At 31.7% G+C, this 21,356-nt stretch overlaps 2 protein-coding genes across 8 annotated transcripts; both read left to right on the top strand.

The window, feature by feature from the left end:
- Positions 1–9,084: 9,084 nt before the first annotated feature.
- LOC108764422 (choline-phosphate cytidylyltransferase A) lies at positions 9,085–16,991 on the top strand. Of its 7 annotated transcripts, none has more exons than XM_018512673.1 (10): positions 9,085–9,328; positions 13,685–13,838; positions 14,563–14,685; positions 14,937–15,045; positions 15,136–15,252; positions 15,378–15,529; positions 15,621–15,842; positions 15,995–16,162; positions 16,335–16,453; positions 16,554–16,991. In XM_018512673.1, exons 2-10 carry the CDS (start codon positions 13,728–13,730, stop codon positions 16,654–16,656), a joined length of 1,224 nt encoding a protein of 407 aa, XP_018368175.1. In that variant the 5' UTR covers positions 9,085–9,328; positions 13,685–13,727; the 3' UTR covers positions 16,657–16,991. The 7 variants fall into 7 exon arrangements, with proteins under 7 accessions (XP_018368175.1, XP_018368173.1, XP_018368174.1 ...); XM_018512671.1 differs by lacking the exon at positions 9,085–9,328 and adding an exon at positions 12,726–12,950; XM_018512672.1 differs by lacking the exon at positions 9,085–9,328 and adding an exon at positions 12,726–12,954.
- A 2,570-nt stretch (positions 16,992–19,561) lies between these two features.
- On the top strand, positions 19,562–21,132 carry LOC108764431 (uncharacterized). The gene is made up of 3 exons (XM_018512689.1): positions 19,562–19,809; positions 19,869–20,041; positions 20,111–21,132. Exons 2-3 carry the CDS (start codon positions 20,024–20,026, stop codon positions 21,077–21,079), a joined length of 987 nt encoding a protein of 328 aa, XP_018368191.1. The 5' UTR covers positions 19,562–19,809; positions 19,869–20,023; the 3' UTR covers positions 21,080–21,132.
- Positions 21,133–21,356: the final 224 nt, after the last annotated feature.

Genomic DNA, 21,356 nt, shown 5'->3' with positions numbered 1-21,356 from the left:
GTCTATGCCACATAATACATCTTTTCATACCATAAAAATTATGTCTAAGACATTTTGTCGAAAAATGAATAGTTTCGGAAATAATTGTTTGCTTCCATACTTTTTCCCCACCCTGTATATTAAATAAGCACGTATCGGCGCGAACTACCACCAAGTATACGCCCATCGGTCACGGTCGCTTGTAAATGGACTTTTCGATTCAGTTCAGTTCGCTGTATCAGCTCGTGAGAGGCAATCCCGTAGGTCGGGAACACCCTGTATATAATAAATAAATAATAATAGTATCCTGGGAAGCAGCCCCTAATTGGGGCCCACCAACGACACGCAGACCAAGTCCATTGTGTCTTCCCAGCCGTACTAACCCCAGGTCAGCTCAAACTAGTCTTCCTCCAGAAGCGAAGGAGATCCCTGACCTGAAGTTGACATACCTGCTCGGGCTCGAGGAATATCGAACCCAGTAAAAACCGCCTGTATCCAGCATACGCTGGACATTCGCACAACACATGGAGAGTAGTCTCTTCCTCATGTCCACACTTTCTGCACTTCGGGTCGCCGCTAAGCCCCAGCTTGTGCAAATGATAGTTGGTGAAGCCATAGTCCGTGTAAATCTGCACTGGCTTCTCCTCTTCTTAAGGCCCTAATGTTCTTAGCAAGGTCCCTACTGGGCACTTCCTCCAACAGGGCCCTTGCCTGCCGACATTTGGTCCTTGTTTCTTCCTTCCAATAGCTCATATGGCGGTCATGCAACCAGTACCTTATTCTCGCCTTGCCCCTGCAGCCTGGCAATCCAAGGGCCGGTTCCGGCCCCACTAATCTAGCTGAAGAGCCGCTCCTTGCTAGCTCATCAGCGAACACCCTGTATATAATTATATATAAAATTTTATATAACTAATATAAAATTATATAATTTTGTAAAACTTTTTCTCCCACGGGATGAAGCAAATGAAAGCACTTGTACAAAGTAAAGAATTAGAGAAGAAAGATGATTTACAGCAATAAAAAATTAAGTTTCCAATATGACATAAAATAAAATGTATAAGTACCTTGTATTTATGTATCTAAAATTTAAAAGATACCGTACCAAAAAGTAACTAGATACGGATACAGGAGGCTTATTACGGTTCTCGGATTGGGTGAAAATGACGGAAGTGAAAAGGTGAAATAAAAATAAGAGTGACAAAGAAAGAAGTGCACACAATGGATAATTTAATAATCGAAATATTAATGCGACGTGTGTGTGTGTGTGTCAAGAAAATGTAATGCTTAGAATACGAAGGAGACTAATGCCCAATTTCTTCACCTCTAGATAACTTTATTCAAGAGATATCTCATAGAATACAATGGATATATCTCCTGGATAAGGTTATCCGCAACTTATCTAGAAGTGAAGAAATTGGGCATAAGGGATGCCTCAGATCCATTTCGTATACCAGAAAGTGAATTCCGCAGTCTTTATAGGTAAATGTGATTTTGTATACTTTTAGAAGTTACATTTTCTGAAAAGTTGACATTTACAATGAAAAGTAAAAATCGAATAAAGTAAATATATTGTAAACTTATTTATAATTTTTCAAAGATTATCCCGGGAAGCCGTACGAGTGCTCATCAAAGATATACGACTTCTACCAAATCTAAGATGACGTCACGCAGTTGCTGTTGAACTACAGGTATTGAAGTTAGAATAACATTATACAAAGTAATATAATGATTTAGTTTTTCTATTGAAAACTTATTATTTATTATAACAATAATTTTTTGTTACAGGTTCTAATTGCATTGAATTTTATATCGTCTGGTTCATATCAAAAGCGAGTTGGCTAAGATTTTTTAACGTGTATAAGTCAACCAACAGTAAGCAAGATTCTACGCAATATTATATTGCATAAACAAAATTAATTTACTTATTACCTATTATTATATTATAAACAAAATATTATGACATTGCCGATAGGCGATAAGATCTCTAATTTTTATATAAACTGATAATGTATAATACTTACTATATATATATAATATTTTTTTATTGCCACTGCTGTAACGTAAGCGGTCTCTTGCAAAATCTTCATTATAAAATTATTTTCTGCTTTTCCGTTATATTTATTTTGTACTACTTTTGTTATAACTATTAATACCTAATAATGTAATAATAGACAATAAGCATAAACGAGATTTTTCAATCATATTGTGTATAAATGCAGCTTTTTACAAAAGAATTATTTTTTAGCATAATGCGATTGATCAAACGATGAATTAAAAAACTTGACTTATAATTACTTCTAGCACTTTTAACCTCACTTTGTGTACAAACCTATGACTATCGATTTCAAAATGTGAGATTACTATATCGGAAATACCTAGTTATTTCACATTTTCACTTAAAAGTTCCGTAATTAGATGACTAAAGTCACGTGAAATAAAAATGCGAAAAGTAATTTAATTCACGGAGAAACCGTAATAGGCTCCCAGGTATCTCCGCCTGTAAGGATCTAAGTAATGCACTTAGATGCAACTAAAGTATCTAGATACTTTTACCTAGATACGTTCCAACACTGTATGTACATATCAATATTTATATTCCGTCGAAAAACCCATGTTGACCGTTTATAAGCAGTTTCTGCAAACGCTTCGCTTGTTGACATCGTTTCTACACATTCAACGATAAGTTCTAGATATTCTGTAATATAAAACAGTTAGAATGGCAGAACAAAGAGCAACGGTCTATGATATATTCCCAGTTTATCAGTGGATACGTAGACGTTACACAAAACTGCCAGAGAGGGTTTTTGCGCAGTGCAATCATTATTCGGAGCTAATAACAACTCGACCCCAATCTTTCTTATATGATCACTTGGTACAAAAACATTCAAACGAATTAACATAAAAAGAAAAGGAAGATAAACGTACATATTGGGTATGGGATCATGTTACCAAAAAGGACACACAGTATGTGATATGTAACAGATGTAACTTAAAACTTAAGAATAAAATCTATTTTAGAATTATACGTAGACACTTAAAATATGTGCACGGGTAAGTGTACTCTAAAGATAATAAAAAATTGATACTGTAATTGAACAATATAAAGTTGATAGTAATTGATAGTAGTAAATGAAAAACGCCTAAAAAATGTAAAACAAGTATTTAACAAGGCAGTTATAGAAATATATGTATTATTACTATATGTTTAGTATTCAAAAAAAGTACAAATTAGTAATATTTGTTCATTTTAATTTTCGTACAAGAATAATCAGATCTATATAAGATTTGCTTTTATCAGATTGCCATACTAGATCGCATCTCAATGTCCAAGTAATAAGTTGAAAGTTATAAAATAATACATTTGTCTGCATAATGAAGTAGCGTGTAGAATTGAGATTGATTTTTCTATGTTGTATTTTTTACTTCTAAACACTCTATATTTAAATGTAGGATATCAGCTCCACGTACAGATGGTATGAATAATGTGAGTAGCGATGCAACACGGATACAACTATAAGAAAAGATGATATAGACTCAACAACTTTATTTAATATTTGTAAAAACACGGAACAGATAGATATTTTTTAATAAGTAATTATTCATTATACATTTATCACAACGTACAAATAAATTATTTGAATTGAACATTGCGTTTCTTATACGAATATAAGAAATATTAATGTTATGAAGAATAAGTAAATAATATGGAAGAAATTATATTAATCAAGGAATAACTAAACATAGATTGTAATAAGTAACAAAATTTCAATGCTTTATGTTCAACATTTGTATGTATATATATGTGTATACTAGTGTTCAAATAAATATCGTTTGAAATGTAGAAGTATAGGAATTGTATGGGGGGGGGGGGAGAATTTAATTATAAATATATTACATAAAATACAGATATATTTTTGAAAAATTATCTGGGTACAAAAAAAATATAGGTATAGCATAAAAGTAGTTAAAAAATTTAGATATTTAGATAATAAAAAGAAAAAAAACAGAAAAAGAAAAACAAGCTGCGTAAGCAAATTTTATTTTACACAAAACTATGTAGTAGGTACATAGAAAATTTTCTGTAAATAAAGAAAGTAAATTTTTGTAAGTAAAGAAAACTTAGCTTAATTTCTAGTATATAATGGTTAAATTGTACAGATTAAAAACACTTAGTTTCAACTTAATTTCCAAGTTATAATGATAAAAACATAGAAAATACAAATACTGCTTACTAATGTGACATATTACAATTTTTTCTGCATCTGTAAGACTCTATAGAGCTATAATGTTTGGGATCAATCAGAAGAGACCGCGTTGCACGACAGTTTATTATTCTCTTTCTACGAAGTTCTTTAGTCCCTAATTACTAAACACTAAAATTATGAGGTGAAGCAAATAAAAGCATTTGCACAAAGAGAGTTGAGAATTTATAGAGAAAAATGATAATTTATATAATAATCAAAAATTAACCTTTCTAACATAAGATGTATAAATAAATGCCTTGTATCTGCGTATCTAAACTTAAAAGGTACTGTACAAAAGTTTCTAGGTACAAATAGATATTTCCGCCTATAAGAATTTAGGTAATGCAATTACGTATAGCTAAAGTAATTAGACTGTATCTAGATACTTTTTTACCTAGATATCACTGGTATATGCATATATGTATATGGATATATATATATATATTTTTTTTAAATTAAAAGTAACAGTTGTCGTATAATTACGAATAATATAATATTAAGTAATAAATATTTTATCACGTTTCAATTTTTTTTCATATTGTATATGAATACACACAGATCCGCGCCGAGCACTGAATCACAACAGAAGATGTTTCGAATCTTTCTCCCCATAAAGATGTGACAAAACATTAATCATTTTCTAGCCAATCATCATCTGCAACATTCGACATTTTTTCTTTTTTGAATTTTGCGAAATAAATTTTGATCTTCTTACACAAGAATAATTTATATTATATTACGTAAACTATTCATGTGTTATATTTTATTAATTATTGCTATTGTATAAATGAACTGAATATTATGAAAACTTTTAGTTTAAATCTATTTTGCGACTCGCGTAATATATTACACAAGATATTATTACAATCCATCTATAAGGTAATTTTGCAAATATTTTGTATTAATAGTTTTCTAAATTAGATATTACGTTTGTATTATTCGACAATTGACTGAACCATGCAATATTCTATTTCATATTCATAAAACATGTAAATCAATTGCATTAATGTTATATATTTTGTTTAATAGCTAAATGTAACTTCCATGATTTGTCGCTCACTGCTAGAGATATGAATATACCATGTTCTCTATTGTGATTTTAGTTTAATATCTTTAAGGTAGTTTAATATTTTAAGGTACACTTGCAACGATACCATCCAAAAGTTAGGTACCTTTAACATTATTAACATTTATTAGGGAATTTATATTTTCGGTTATACTGTAAAAGAAATATATTATTCATGATTCAGTGCGCAAAGATCATTCCTTGTACCTCGACAAAGAATTTTACACAAGTTATTTATCTTCTATCTATCAGTCACACATAAAATAGAAATATTAAATTACATAGATATGTAACTTGTATTTCTTACAAGAAATTAAAAAATTGAAAAATCAAAAGAGAAGTAACATGTAGTTTTACATATACAATATTAAGAGAGAATAATACAGTTACCCATTCAGCACACGATATTTCTAAAATATCTTTAAATATGTATTAAATATTTTTACTAGGGTGAATCAAGTATCCAAGAAAGATCCGATTTGGATAATTGTCCTATCGAATATCCGAAAAAAATATGACATTAAATATCTGATATCCAGTATCTAATACTTTTATGATCCGATGCAACCCTAATTTTTTAAATAAATATTTAAAAAACGTTTTAAAAACATTGAATGCTGATTAGATACCACATGATTAAACAACTCAATGATATGGAAATCTTTGACTAGTATACGTAACAAATTATTTTTTCATTTATCGTTATATGTTTACAAATAGTAGATGATAATTTCTTCTTATATCTTTAAAAAGAAATAATTACGTGCTAATGTTTCTAAATATACGTATAAGTATATGTATAACAATAAATTAAACAAAACAATTTATTTGCAATGTTTTTAAAGTTAATTAATTTTAGATGAAACCGATTCTTACATAGAAAAATTTATAACATTTCCTCATCTCATCAATATACTGTATTTTTTAAATCTCAACCATTAATATATTTTACCCTACGTGTTAGTGTTTCTATCGTAAGTAGGGTTATCATTTGTTTTTCAAGAATGTATGTACTTTTTTGAGATTGTGAAGCAGTGTACTCTTACATTTTACTTATTGAAACCAAACGTACTCTTTTTTTTTTTTAAAGATAGATCAACTTGAGATAAAATTTAAATAACTCTTTTAAATTTAAAAACAAAAAATGTAGAAATTGATGACGTTTCAAACATCTAATTTAAATATATTTTTGGATAGCATGTACGCGAATGCGTTATTGTTAAGGAAAAATTTCATCAAATAAATAGATTTAGATTACTTAAAAAATGTAAATAAACATTTGATCTTCAAAATCTTAAAGGGTGCGTTCCGAATTACATGAAGTGCATAATGTGTCATTTTATCTTTCTTTATTATTCGATGAACAACAGAGACAAATGTTGCATAATATACTTCATGCGTTACTCGGAACGCACCCAAAGATATGTTCTTTCTCTTTTGGATTTCCAAGCCATATTGATAATGTGGAAAGCTTCAGTCTTATAAACGCTATTGGATTGAGAAGAGAAATAAACTAACTGTTGACCCTGTTAAAAAATTTAATAGTTCAATATAATTTTATTAATTTAAAACAATTTGATTGTTTATAGTTTTACAATTATTGTACAGTGACAAGAAATTGTGTTAACTGGTATGAAGCAAGGCTTATTCATTATACCATCACTATACTGTTACGTCCGGGAGGACTCCACGATTTCCTCGTTTCGAGATTACTTAATAGGGTGATCGTTGAGACAGGATGTAAGAGAAAATGCGAGAGTTAACGGTCACCGATTGGCGAGCGTGACAATATGTAGAAAATATGTCGTTGAAAGCCTTCCCAACGATTTTGGAAAGATAATAAAAACATAGATACCCAGGATCATCCGATCCGCAGTAATAAAATTTATGACAAATTACAAACCATGTCGAGAATGTTCGTTTTGAAACTCGTTCAGTTTAAATAAGTAATATCTAAAAACAGATCGGGAATCCTGGGTAAATAGAAAGTCGCATTCCCAAGCACATGTAACGTGTTGAAGGGCGTCTTTTCGTTAACAACAGGAAGTAGTAAAATAGAAATAGCTTGACAAGAATAAATTTTAATTTTTGCCGACGATCATAAAATCCTGAAGAAATACTGTCTAGACGAGAAGACGCACGTTCAAGCATCTAATAAAAGAGAAATCGGAAATAAGAAAAAAAGAGGAATGCGAGTTTTCAAATTGTCATGATCAGGTCGTTCGGAAGGTACGATGAGTGAAATACCCCTTCTCTTCAGAGAGAATACCAAAAACTAAACTCGCCAATGGGTGACCGTGAATCTGAAAATCTAGAAAAGGTGATGACGTATCACCAATAAGTTCTCAGGGGATTGAAACTTGCAGTGCGGGCGGAGCAAATTTTGAAAGTAGTTACCAGTAAGAATATGAAACACAAATTTCCTACAAAAGCAGAAAATCCCTCCAACTCGAATCCTCGATTTTTCCCACTCAACATGTCTCATCAGAGAACCACCCTCTGAAACTCTCTATATAAACCGTGACACTGCGAGACTCGTTCTCTTCATTTTTGATCCTGCTCTGTGTTCGGCTTTAAAATAGTGTCATTCTCTCGCAGTTCATTTCGGTAAGATAAGAGTTTGTTCATAACAATACCAAATATTCATTATAAAATTTTATATTTATATATAGTAATATAAATATGTATATTATATATAAATGTGTGTGTATATATTGTATATGTGTGTGTATGATACAAGTATTTGATAAGACACGCTTACATTCTTGCATAGGGATAAAGCGGATTAAACTGAGTCAAAAAGTCCTCATTTTGCAATTTTCGCGATAGTTAACGAAATATCAATTATTGAAAATCATCAAGTTCTATCAACTTTACAGAAAAACAGCAAGAGACAAAAATTGTTTTTTTTCTTCTTATAGAGCTCCAAGAATTTTTTCACAATTTTTCGTCAACTTTTTAGTACTGCATTTTCTTATACATATATTGGCAACTATTTTTACCGACATAAGAAAATACGGTACTAAAAAATTCTGAAAAAATTCTCAGAATTCTATGAGAAGAAATCAAATATTTGTCATTTGCTAGTTTTTTTTTGTTTTGTAAAATTGATAGTATTTGAGTAAAAAATTATTGAAAACTAATTCGACGATTTTTAGTAATTAATATCTTTTAAATTATTGCGAAAATTGTAAAATGGTAGAACTTTTCGACTTAGTTTTCGACTTTAGTCCCATCTACATTCCTGTGAATTATTGCTAGAGTCTCACCGTACACCCCGCATATATATTAAAAGAAATATGATTATATAATATAATCATATTTGTTTTATAAAATATATTTTTCTACACATAAATATATAGCGAAATATATAGTTCCGTTACTTTATATACAGACACACACACACACAAAAACACAATATGTTTATAATTCATATTTGTTTATATAAATCAAGATCCTATTTCAGAGATGGAATTTATTCAACGTCGCGAATGGTCGCTTGCCGAATAAAAAACAGGAAAATTTCTTCGAGAATGCATAATATCCGCTTTTTTCCGCTTTTTACAGACCGTTCCACGTATATGTAGATTACACGTACACGCCGGCATGCGGAACACATGACGCCGGCGATCATCCGATATTACGTCACCGTCGCCCTCTCGCTCGGTAGCAGATAGCCGGGTCCGCTCTATCGCCGTTCCGTCCACAGCGGCCATTCATATATGGTATACTCACGACGCGATAAAGCGCGATAAAGTGCGATAAAGCGGGACGCGACGCAGTGCACGGTGAGTGTCGATAAATCTTCCTCTTGAGAGGAGTCGCGGATCTCCGATTTTCCCGATTATCGGATTGACACACAAACGCGCGATAAGCCTGTGATCGCGCGAGATCGTAAAAATCCCTCTCCCCTCTCCAGAAAAGGGTGCTTGGTGCGGAATTACGAAATCGCTTCGACACTCCCCTCTCCATCGCTAAAACGACGTCCAGACGCCCGGCAAATTTTGAAGACCGAAAGGCGCGGCTGTCACGCACAACGGTAAGGCATCGCGCGGTGTCATTTTTAGGAGGTGCATTCCGTTTCACGCATGATGTATCATTTTATCTTTGTTGTTCACTGAACTTTAAAAATAAAGGATGAAAATGATACATCGTGCGCATCATGCGTAAAAAGTAACGCACCTTGGGATTCGAGTAATGCTGCGACGCAAACGAGCTGTGGAATTCCTTGCGTTCCGTATGTCGTCGCTCCGACGACGTGTCACGCGCGTCGTGTTTCCGAGGATGGATGCCACTGATCGATGCAAGGCGACAAGAGAGCCAAGAACGTTTTCTTGCGACTCTTGGAGCGTTATTGTCATGTGCCAACGACAGTTCTGTTCTCTGTAGCCGCGCTGTTACACTTTTCAAACTAAAAATAAAATAATAGCGAATTCGGTCATTCACTTACGCTAGATTGGTAAAAGCTGCACTACGTTAAATTAGCAAAGTTAAATGTAAAGCAGGTAAAGATATATAAATATTTTGTACTGTCTAATAATAATAATATTATCGCGTTATTTAACAGAATGGACATATATTATTTCATTATAAAAGTTGATTATATTTTTCACTGTATTTATATATACATATATATATATATAGATACTTTATATAAAGCAACCTTTAATATGCACTAATTCAGTGTAATGCGAGTGATCGAATTCACATAAATAATACTACAATCTTTCTCTCAAGTAGAACACAGAAGTCATAATAATATCTGACCTTATTTGTTATTTATAAGTTTATTTTTAAATATCAAATAATGACATCCTACGATATCATTATAACTTAATTATGACTGTGTTCTACCTGGGATTAGATATTTATTCCTGCATTAGATTAGACCTCGATGAACAGAACGTCTAAAATTGACGTATAGTAAGACAACTTTAAGATATCTTTAAGAGTTCTTTATGAAACATCTGATAAATATTTCTTAAAAAACCCAAAAATATCTTAAAGTTATTTTATATACTGATTTTTTAGACATTCTACTGATTGGGACTGCACTCTTTTTCTCGCTTTTGCTAAATATCAATATATATATCCATTTCGCTTTAAATTCCAAAAGTGTACATTAATTCAGCCACAGAACAGAAAACAGACCTCATGAATAAAAGGAAAAAGAAAGCTGGACAAAACGTGCGGCTGCAAAGAATAAGCTTAACGTGGACGCTGCAATGGGAGCGTCGCCGTTGCGGCGTTGTTCGAAATTGATCTTTATTCGTGTAATTGGGAGGGGCGTCCGATATTAATTAGTGCACAGTTAATTCGATGGGATGCCGACGGCGTAACGATACGTATCGTAAATGAGAAACTGTAGAGAGAGAAAGAGAGAGGAAGCGGAAAAAAGGCCGCGTTGGCGACAACGCGATGTTTATGAAGCAATTGTGCGCGGTGTATAATGCGCACAAAATCGTGCTGCACAAAGAAACGTGCGTACGTGATGAGGTTTGAAAAATCAGCTTTGTGTTTTTTTTTTGTTGCCGAGTGAACGAGAGCGTGCCCAGCCCAGACAACACAATATATTTATGATAAATATTTATTAATATTCATTTTTTTAAATGTTATATAGATATTTCATACATATTTTGTATAAAGCTTATTCAAAATATTATTAAAATGTAGACTAAATATTTTATGTAATATTCATGATAAATATAAATAAATATTTCTAATAAGTATTTTTTACTTGGATTATAATGTCTCATTAAGTATTTTCATAGCATTTACTATACCATTTACAATAAATATTTTATAATATTTATAATAAATATTCATGAACTGTGCAATCTAAGACTACAAAAATATTTAAAATAAATTTTATAAATATTTATAAATATTTTACAAACATTTTATAAATATTGTGTGCGCGCTGTGTCTGTCTGAGAAGTAGCAAACTGACGTAAAATGATTGTAAATAACAACGTCAACTTGCTACCTGGATCTTATAATTTCTATACCGAAAAGATTGAGCTTTTTTCCAGAAAAGGAATATCTTTTTAAATATCACATATATTGTCAAATAAATATTGATTCAGAACGTTCTTAAATATAGGACTATAAAGTATAAAAGATTAAAAAGCCAGCCTAAAATTGGATTAAGTTAAATTAAATTTTAATTTAATTTAAATGTATTTCATTAAATTTTAAATTATAAATCTTAATTCATTTTAATGAAAGAATTATGAAAGACTGATTTATTGCAATATGAATCCATTTTATCACGTGAGACATTCCTGAAGTCTAGAGCTATCTCGAAGCTATCTAATAACATAACACACATATATGTCTACGAAGCTACCATCAGACTAGACGTTCACAATCACAACAGGAATGGTATATTGAGAATCTCAAAGCACATTAAGTCTAACGCTAGTTTAATAATATAACTAGTTTAATAATAATGATATAAACCTTTATAGAAATTTAATATTATTGGTCATCAATTAATTATTTATTTTTGAGTATTAAAAGTATTATTAACATTACTTTTAATATTCAAAATGAATGATTAATTGGCCAATACTAGTATCACATTTCTGTGAGGAGGTAGTATTTTTTTATAATATAGAAATAGTTTTTCTGAATTGTGTGGCAGACTATTAAAACAAGTATAGTCGAAATCCATCCTGAGATAGTTCTTTGTTTTCTCATTTTCCTGCCAAATGTAAGATAGCTCGTTCATAAATCGAGAACTATTCTTCGTTAAATACATAATTCATTGGTTTTTTCATGCAGGTGTTTTGCGTAAACCGAGTCATGCTTGTTTCTACCAATGTAGTTTAATTTTAATTTCAATTCAATTAACGTTTTTTCTACTTCTAAGAATTAAAAAAAGATGAAGAGAGTAAGTTGGACTGAGATCAAAGTTAATCTACAATGGGAAGAAATGGACATTATAGCTACTCCAAATTGGCGTCAAGCCTGTCCCATCTGTAGTGCATGATCTACAATGGCACTATAGGCCTGTTCTTTTTGATTGAACTTTTGCACCAGTTCATCTTTCTTCCTTTTCTCTCCAGGAGGAAAAAAGAGGAAGATAGATGAACTGATGCAAAAGTTCAGCCAAAAAGAACAGGCCTAATAGCAATAATGGATGAGACTGTAAGAGTAAAAAATTGACCAATCTCACAGTCGGATATTAGAAGAATAATCGACTGCGATTGGTGAATTTCTTACTCCTACATCCTCATCCATTACTGTTATATATACTGCCATTGTAGACCACGCATAACTGTCCGTAAGCCGGGCCTTGCACTCTTTGCCATTCTTCGCGTGAAACGAAGACAGATGTACGGTCGAACGACCTGATGAGAGTAGGAGGGAATATGAGTAGGTGCGAGGGGCGCAACTACCGAGAACAGACCTATCGCAACGAGCGTCTGCTGGGTCAGCTGTCGAGGCAACTCGCTCGCGTATTGACACGTTGCAATTTCTTCATCGTTCTTCACGGAGATTGCGTCGCGAATTTCGAGTTTTCGTTCGAACACCAATTGCTATCTCAATCTCTCGGCGGAATTTCGGTTGACTTGAGCAAAAAGGAAGAAGCCCGAGGATCGCAATTTTCCAACTTTTCTTCCGAGCCGATTTCGGAAACGGATCGCGAAACGAGGGTATGTATTATGAAATTATTTGGAATAGATTCTGATCGGAATTATTCAATTATTTCGTAGATTTCTATTGTATCTCGTAGGAAAATCAGAATAATTCCGATCGGAATCTCCACTCCGACTCGTTTCGTGATAGATTCTCGGATAGTCGTGGATAGCCGTGTGAGTGCCGAGTACGAGCGACACCACCCACCTTCCTTATCGACGATCGCGTCTTGACAATTGTGAATTGCGTCGCTCGGCTGTTTGCGTTAACGCGGCAAAAGCTGCGCGCCGTGAATAGCGTGAAATGCGTGAATCTGCCTTCAACGAGACACGGGTGACGGGCCGCCAGGCGTGCGTGACACGCGGTTTGCAACTCGCAAGTGCACACTGCAACTGACTGCACGTTTGCAGGCGCGGCACCGCCGAGTGACGTCGACCGGTCGGATCGCGGATTCCGATTACTTCGATAAGTCCGGCTCGTCTGCCGACGCGAGAATGCAGCAGAAAACGCGCCCGCTATCTATCAGCGATAGAGTAATTGCCGTTGCGGTTTGTTTCTATTTTAAACTAGAGTCAGTTTTGACTTACGTTTCCACGAGCGACGACATTCCGCTCACACGAAACGACCGCGATCATTCGATCGGAATGCTTTTACATTTTCTTGCGTAACGTATTGATGGCCACGAGTCTGTTACAATAGATCCCACGTCGTAGGATCTCGAATTCTGACAGATGTATTCGTTTGCTTGCAGTTAAACCAAGGCTGCATGGCAACGCCGTTGAAAACGTAAGAAAATGTCCAGGAAGCGTACCAGGGAGGAAACTATGCTGGCTACTGTGTCCCATCAGAATAGCGTTAATGGAGAAAGTGCGTCCTGCTCCAGGGAAAATTCTCCGTTTCACGCTGTAAGCGTTGATATTAATTTTCATGCAAAATAAACGAATAAGTCGGCATTATCATTTAACCATGGAAACATATATCACATTGCGAGTCACCTTAATAGGTACCTTCTGCAAAACTTTCCTAGAGAAATCTATTTTTATTCGAGATTGTGACAAATGACTTTTTCGTTGGATCACACATACATTTAAATGTAAATTATAATTTTTAATTTATGTCTATCTCTCAGCTGTGGATTAACGTATACGCATGTATGTTTATCTTACTAAAATATTTAGTTTTTTGCGAAACTACAATACATTGGAATGCATAATATAGACACATGTATATATTTGTAAACTGTATGTAGTTTATTATTATATACAATATTGACAACAAGCTAATCATTAATAATGTATTGTCTAGAGATAACGCGTAATATTGCTTTTAACTGATAGTAGTCTGGCGTGATTCTAGATTGGCATATCTAATGTGATAAAAGCTCGGGAATATTTTATTGCCCCTACAGTCTTGCTCGGTAACTAAAAGTGAAGTCACGTTAAATTTAAACATTGAGAGTAATTCGACATTTATAAAACTTGTACATATTTTTTTATAGTTGTATAATGTCTGAAAGTGGCTAAATGCAATTGTGCTGTCTTTTTACTTTTAAACATCAAATGTTTTTAATATAAATGATTGATTACAACATTTGAGACAGTATAAAAATTTTGTTTCTATCATAAATAGAAGTGTATTAAACAAACAATGACTTGGGGATCCAAGCAGAATTGTAACGGAGGTAGCGGTGCAAATTTAATGTTTCTAAAGGACTATAATGATCAAATTTCTGTTTGTCAGGAAAGATTACCAGTAAGTTTTATTTTTTTACATGAATTATGTGTTAAAAAATAATTATTATGTGATATAATAAATTGAATTAATAAATGATAAAGACAATGTATCATGATAGCGTAACAATTAAGAAATATGACAAATTTTTTTTTCTTTTAACATCACATACATCATTATTTACATAATTTTACATAAAACGTCAGCTCTTTATTTTTTATTGAATAGATATTTATTATCTTGTTAATATATTATCTTCTCATTTATTTTAGTCAATCTGTAAAGAAGCACCTTTTAGTGACGATCCAGATGCTATCGTGGAGAGGAATGCATGCGATTATAACACGCGAATTACCTTAAAACAAGCAAGAAGTGGCAAAGGTATATTTTATAGATTCTTATTAAAAGTATTAAATATTATAAAAATGTTTATTTTTACATATTAATATTTAAATCTCCTTTTTTTTATAGTTCCTAGAAAAATTAGAGTTTATGCCGATGGTATTTATGATCTCTTCCACCAAGGACATGCACGGCAACTTTTACAGGCTAAAAATATTTTTCCAAATGTTTATCTTATTGTTGGAGGTAACTATACAAAATTATTTAGGAAAACTTTATTATAGCACATTTATTATACTTTGTTTTTGTTTATTATTAAAATAAAATATAAATATACTTATGATATATCAATCAAATAATTTCTTTTACAGTGTGTAATGATGAATTAACACATAGCAAAAAAGGAAGAACTGTAATGACTGATTTAGAAAGGTATGATGCTGTTAGACATTGTAGATACGTAGATGAGGTTGTTCGAGATGCACCCTGGGAACTAGATGATGAATTTATAAAAAAGCACAAGGTACATTCATATTTATATATCTTTAAATTTATATAATCAAATGCTGTACGTTTTATTTCATAGAAATTGCATGAATTATGTTGTATTACAGATAGACTTTGTTGCTCATGACGATATACCATACGTGACAGATGATTCATCAGACGTTTATGCTAAATTAAAAGCTAAAGGTATGTTTGTAGCCACACAGAGAACAGAAGGGGTTTCCACGTCAGATATAGTTGCGAGGATAGTTAAAGATTATGACATATACGTCAGGAGAAATCTCGCACGAGGCTACAGTGCAAAGGAACTTAATGTGTCTTTTCTCAATGTAAGTGATTATGAATCATTACCTAATAGTCATTTGCCATACTTACATTATTGAACTTAAATGTTATATGATTATATTGAAAGAAATACGCAAAATAGTAATAAGTAAAAATTAGTTACAACAAATGTGTTATAAAAAATAAAATCTTACAGGAGAAAAAGTTTCGCCTACAAAACAAGTTTGATGACCTAAAAGATAAGGGGAAACGAGTAATGGAAAATATTGGTGAGAAACGAATGGATATGATAAGCAAATGGGAAGAGAAATCTCGGGATTTTATTGATGCCTTCCTCCTGCTCTTCGGAAGAGAAGGCAGATTGGTATGTATGTGTCACACACACACACACACACACACACACACACACACACACACACACACACACACACACACACACACACAGACGTGTGTTTGCAGACGTGTGCTTTTCAAATATCCTTTTTCATATGTAAATTATATAAAGATATATTGGAATTTTTTATTTATGTTTGTAGTCAACAATTTGGAATGAAGGTAAAGGACGCTTAATGCAAGCGTTATCTCCACCAGCGAGTCCGAAAAGGGATGGTAGCCCAAGTAGTAGTAACAGCAGCCATGATGAAGATCAGGCAAGGTTTGTTTGTTTTTTTTTTTTAATATACTATCTGTGAAAATCTCATACATATATATATTTAACTATATCTTAATTTATATATCTTATCTTTCTCTTACAGTCCACCACCAAAGAAAACAGGACGCTTTGAGTTTTCACAAAATAATCATTATTTAAGTGATGATTACAGTGATGATGAAGAAGAACATCTACACTCCAAATGATAACTAATTAAAAATGCATATATTCTCTCTGACCAAAATAAACGTGCAATTTTTATTTATTACCTTGAAAGTTTAGATGTATTTTCATACACAAACTGCTGATGATGATATGCTTAATGGATTTTGTATGATATTAACTAGCACTATATATTAAACAAAATTGCCTGTTGTGATGTGAGAGTTTAGTGTGTTTTTGCAGATTTTATTAATTAGATCATAAAAATGATAATAGACGATACATGTAGATTATCTGAGCCATGTATTACTCAATATTTTTTTTTAATGTTCTTGCTTTTGAGATGTTACACCGCTTAGTTCCTATGTTACTTAATGCAAATGTATGCGATCATTTATCTTCAATTTGGTTTCATAATGGAAAATTATGATTAATATATGTATCCATATTTTAAAGTAAGCACGAAATGATTAAAGTTACATTTAACATAAGACTCATTGATATGTGCTATTATTTTATAATTAATTTTATACAGATTTTTATAAAATAATATTAGTCAATTACATTAATTACAATTAAATAATTTATTTTTTATCTTTGAACATGCAAAACCAATTATGATCTAATTTAAATGAATGCAATTAATATTATGATTATTAAGTTTTATTTTAATTATAATATAAGACGTACAAAACGGATATTTTTAGGCTCAGAGATTGCAAAATTTCATTGAATTTTATTGTATTTTGTATGCAAATGTAAAAAATAAATGAATGTTCAGAAAATGCGGCATTTTAAATATTTTAATCGTTTTACCGATTATATATGTAGCTAACCCTTCGTGTGTGGTCCCACCTCTTAAAAATTCCGTAATACGAGGGTCAAAATAAGTGTATTTAACTGATTGCCGTATTCAGTTTTCATTTCTTGAAAAAAAAAATTACTGGTAAAAAATTACTTAAATGTGATTGCTAACAGTGAATATAATATTTCTAATTATTTTCTCTTTATTCCGAAAAAGTCATGACCAATAAGAATCATTTGTATAACGTGCTGAACTTAAATGATCCTGATTGATTGTGTAACTTCTGAAATTCCGACTGTCATGAAGAAGCACCTTTATACCCATTTCCACCAATGTAGACTTTAATTTCGATTCATCTTTTTCTAGTTGTAAAAATTATAAAAAAATATGAAGAGTAAATTGAATCGAGATGGTGGGAAACGGGCATTAACTTTCACAATTTGAAAATCGAATACTCGAAATTACCATATTCTTTGGAAAATTCTTGAAATTTTGAATAATATAATATTGTTCTTTATTATATACATATACATTCCTAATATTTATTATTTCTTTTCATAAATTTAAATACTTTTTTCAAAATTTATACTTTTTCTTGATCGAATTATGCCATTTTGAAGCTAAATTTGCATTTCTTACAACGAACGTTGAAATTCGGCGAAAAATTATTGCAAAAATTTTTTATCTCCTCAATTCTGCAGAATTAAATTTGAAGACAATCAAGAGCATGCTAATGTATAAACTTCGAGCTTCAAAATGCTTTTTTAATTTTTGGTTAAGCTAATAGCGTTTTTCATTGGCAGAACTAGTGTTCACTCAGTGCACTTTAAAGCCGTTGTACAAAAATCGATGTAAAGATATACGTTTAACAAAAATATATAAACGAATTACACCGTGAAATATTTGATATATTTTGTGCTATTTGATAAAATAAATTTTGGGCATTTTATCAATTGAGATATCTCATTTTTATATTTAGATTAGAATAGTGTACAACAGCTTTAATGTGCACTGAGTGCGCGCTAGTTTTGCCAATGAAAAACGCTATAATATTCTTATGATGCTAATCAAAACATAGAGAATGGACTGCGTGATCTAAGTAGTGTATAAAGGCCCGTCTACAATGCACGGAGTAAGAAGTAAGAGTAAGAAATTGACCAATCACAGTCGATTATTCTTCTCACATTCGACTGTGATTGGTCAATTTCTTACTCTTACTTCTTACTCCGTGTATTGTAGACGACACCTCAAATGGGTCGACAATAATGAGAGAGAGGAACAGTGGGAGACGGCCAATCTCCTTCTCATTCTCTCTCCCATTACACCATTGAATGGAAAGAGATAGAAATGGCCGTCTCCGTCTGCCACGGTCCCTCTCTCTCATCCCTATCGACCATTTTCACACACGGAGATCGCGCAGTCTATTCTCTATGCTTTGATGTTAACCCTACAGCTCTCTGACCGTAGATTATTGCGCATGAACTTTATGTGCAATAATCTTCTGCGCAGATACTCGACGCAAAATGATAAATTAAGGTCGGTATTCATAGTTGATTTTTATATTCAAGAGCGTCTTAAGTACAGAATATAAGGTGTATCCACTCGGCCATATTTCAATAGAAAATGTGATGCTCGAAATGAAGAAGTTCAATCATATGACTACAGATGTCGTATTGGTCGTGCATTGCGAAATAACGCACAAAGAAGATACGGATAATTTACCAATAATTTACTTACATTTTATCTGATTGACGGTGCACTGATTGTATTTCATTCTTTTTTAATCATGCCTACTAAATGTATAATACCTAATTGTGTATATCTAAAATTAAAAAAAAAATCGCTGTTTAAAGTGCCTGTGAATGAAGGACGTCGTAATACTTGGATAAGTTTAATTCACAATGTGTTTCCTAACCTAAAGATACCAAAAATTTTCTTTTTATGTGAAAATCATTTTGAAGGTGATAATATTTTAACAAAAAAAGTCATAAAAGATGCAGAAGGAAAAATAATATTTGAGGTACGTATATGTTATAAATCATATTTTTTTTATATTTATTACAGATGCTTTATAATAGATTTTAAAATAACAATAAATTTATTTTTTAGAAAGAATTTACAAAAAAAAAATTAAAATGTGGGGCTAATCCAGTTTTTATTTCACAAAGAAACGAAAACGTAAATGTACATTTTGAAAACAACGTTGAAGTTGATAAATTTAATGTTACACAATCACAAAGAAAAGAAAATGTAAATGTACATCTTGAAAGCAACGTTGAAATTGATCAATTGAATAAAACACAATGTAATTACGCATGTTCAATCATTGAATTTATACCATGCACTGAACCAACAACATCTAATTTAAATTTGGATATAATTTCTGAACAAGGTAATAAATTAAATTATAAGTTATATTAAGTTATCTTCTTATTGCAGTTTATATTTCAGATAACTATATATGTGAAAACCAACAAATATTTCAAGAAATATTGAATGGCAAAGTACAAGCTTGTTTGCCTGATGTAACCTGGGGAATACACCGTAGTTTAGAGTCACCATTTCAAATATTGTTTACTCAAGCATGTAAATGTATAACAGGAAACATGATAATTATGAAACAGGTACAATAATGAATAGTTTGACGTAGTGATAATGTTTTTTCGATAAAAAATTTAAATTATATTTTCTAGATTATACTTTTCCCTGATTTACAATATAAAGTATTGTTTCTGGGGAAAGAAGTATTGTCATATCAACATATATTACAAAATTTGGATGATATCAATTTACTTATTGAACATGCTCATAGTACAACTTTGTGTCAAGGAGGACCAGGTATTGAGGAACCACGTTTTAAGGAAATTCATCCGTTATGCTCTACAAAGGATTTTATTACAAGTACTTGGCGACATAAAAAATGTCCTTTAGAAACTTCTGGAGAACAAATATGTAAATTCTGTGTATCATTGCACAAGACTTTGCAACGGAACGTTGACCGTAAAAAGCATCAGAAAAGCACTGGAAAAATAATACTTACATCTACAACTAAGAAAAGAGTAACAGCTTTAAGAGCTGCAAAGCATGTGAAAGTTCAAGCACTTCAGAGGCGAAAACTGAAGGAGAATGCTGTTAAAGATACTATAAAACATCGTCAATTAGACGGATTTATTGAAACGTTACAGTGGAAATGCGACGATATTATTGAAGAAGATTATGAATTAACACCTGTACTTGATCGCATGATTTATTATGTCTCGGATTTTATTGCAAAAAAAATGATAAAGCGAACTGATTGTTCTACATGTAAAACAGCATTCATACAGCTTGCAAATTCTACACCAGAAGCAGAATTAGTAAACTTAAAATCTCAAGGAAGACCAATACATCCTAATCACATGCTATACGCACTTTTTCAAACAACTGAATATTATTTTAGAAAAAACTTACATGTCTTTAACATTTACGAACAAACTATTGATGATGTGATAAATAATTACATTATCACATTTCCATGCAATGATCATAAATTAGACGTAACAAGTTATTGTATTTATTATTATGTAACGATGCGAATGCGTCAATATTCACGCCAAATAAATAATGATTTACCGAAAAAAACATGTAAAAGAAAAAAACAAGCACGATTATATGATACTTAAAAACATGTATAATTAATTTTAATTTAATAAATTTCTTTTTTCGATCATAAAATTTTCAATTCGTTGTATGAAATCTTTTTTATTTAAATTAGCCACGCGCGAAAACATAGATGCTAAAGTTACTAGATAACAAAATACCGCAAACTTGCCTCCATCTTGACGCAGAACGCGGTCATTTTCAAACATATGTACCTGTATAAACAGTTTATTTGGAAAAATAAAGCCGTAAAATATGTAAATCAATTTTTTAATTGTAACTAATTTATTTATGAACCAA

The sequence above is a fragment of the Trachymyrmex cornetzi genome, unplaced genomic scaffold (genome assembly GCF_001594075.2).
Source record: "Trachymyrmex cornetzi isolate Tcor2-1 unplaced genomic scaffold, Tcor1.1 scaffold422, whole genome shotgun sequence".
Classification (NCBI taxonomy): Eukaryota; Metazoa; Arthropoda; class Insecta; order Hymenoptera; family Formicidae; genus Trachymyrmex; species Trachymyrmex cornetzi.
The sequence above is the reverse complement of the archived record's forward strand: the minus strand, read 5'-3'. Positions and strand labels throughout refer to the sequence as shown.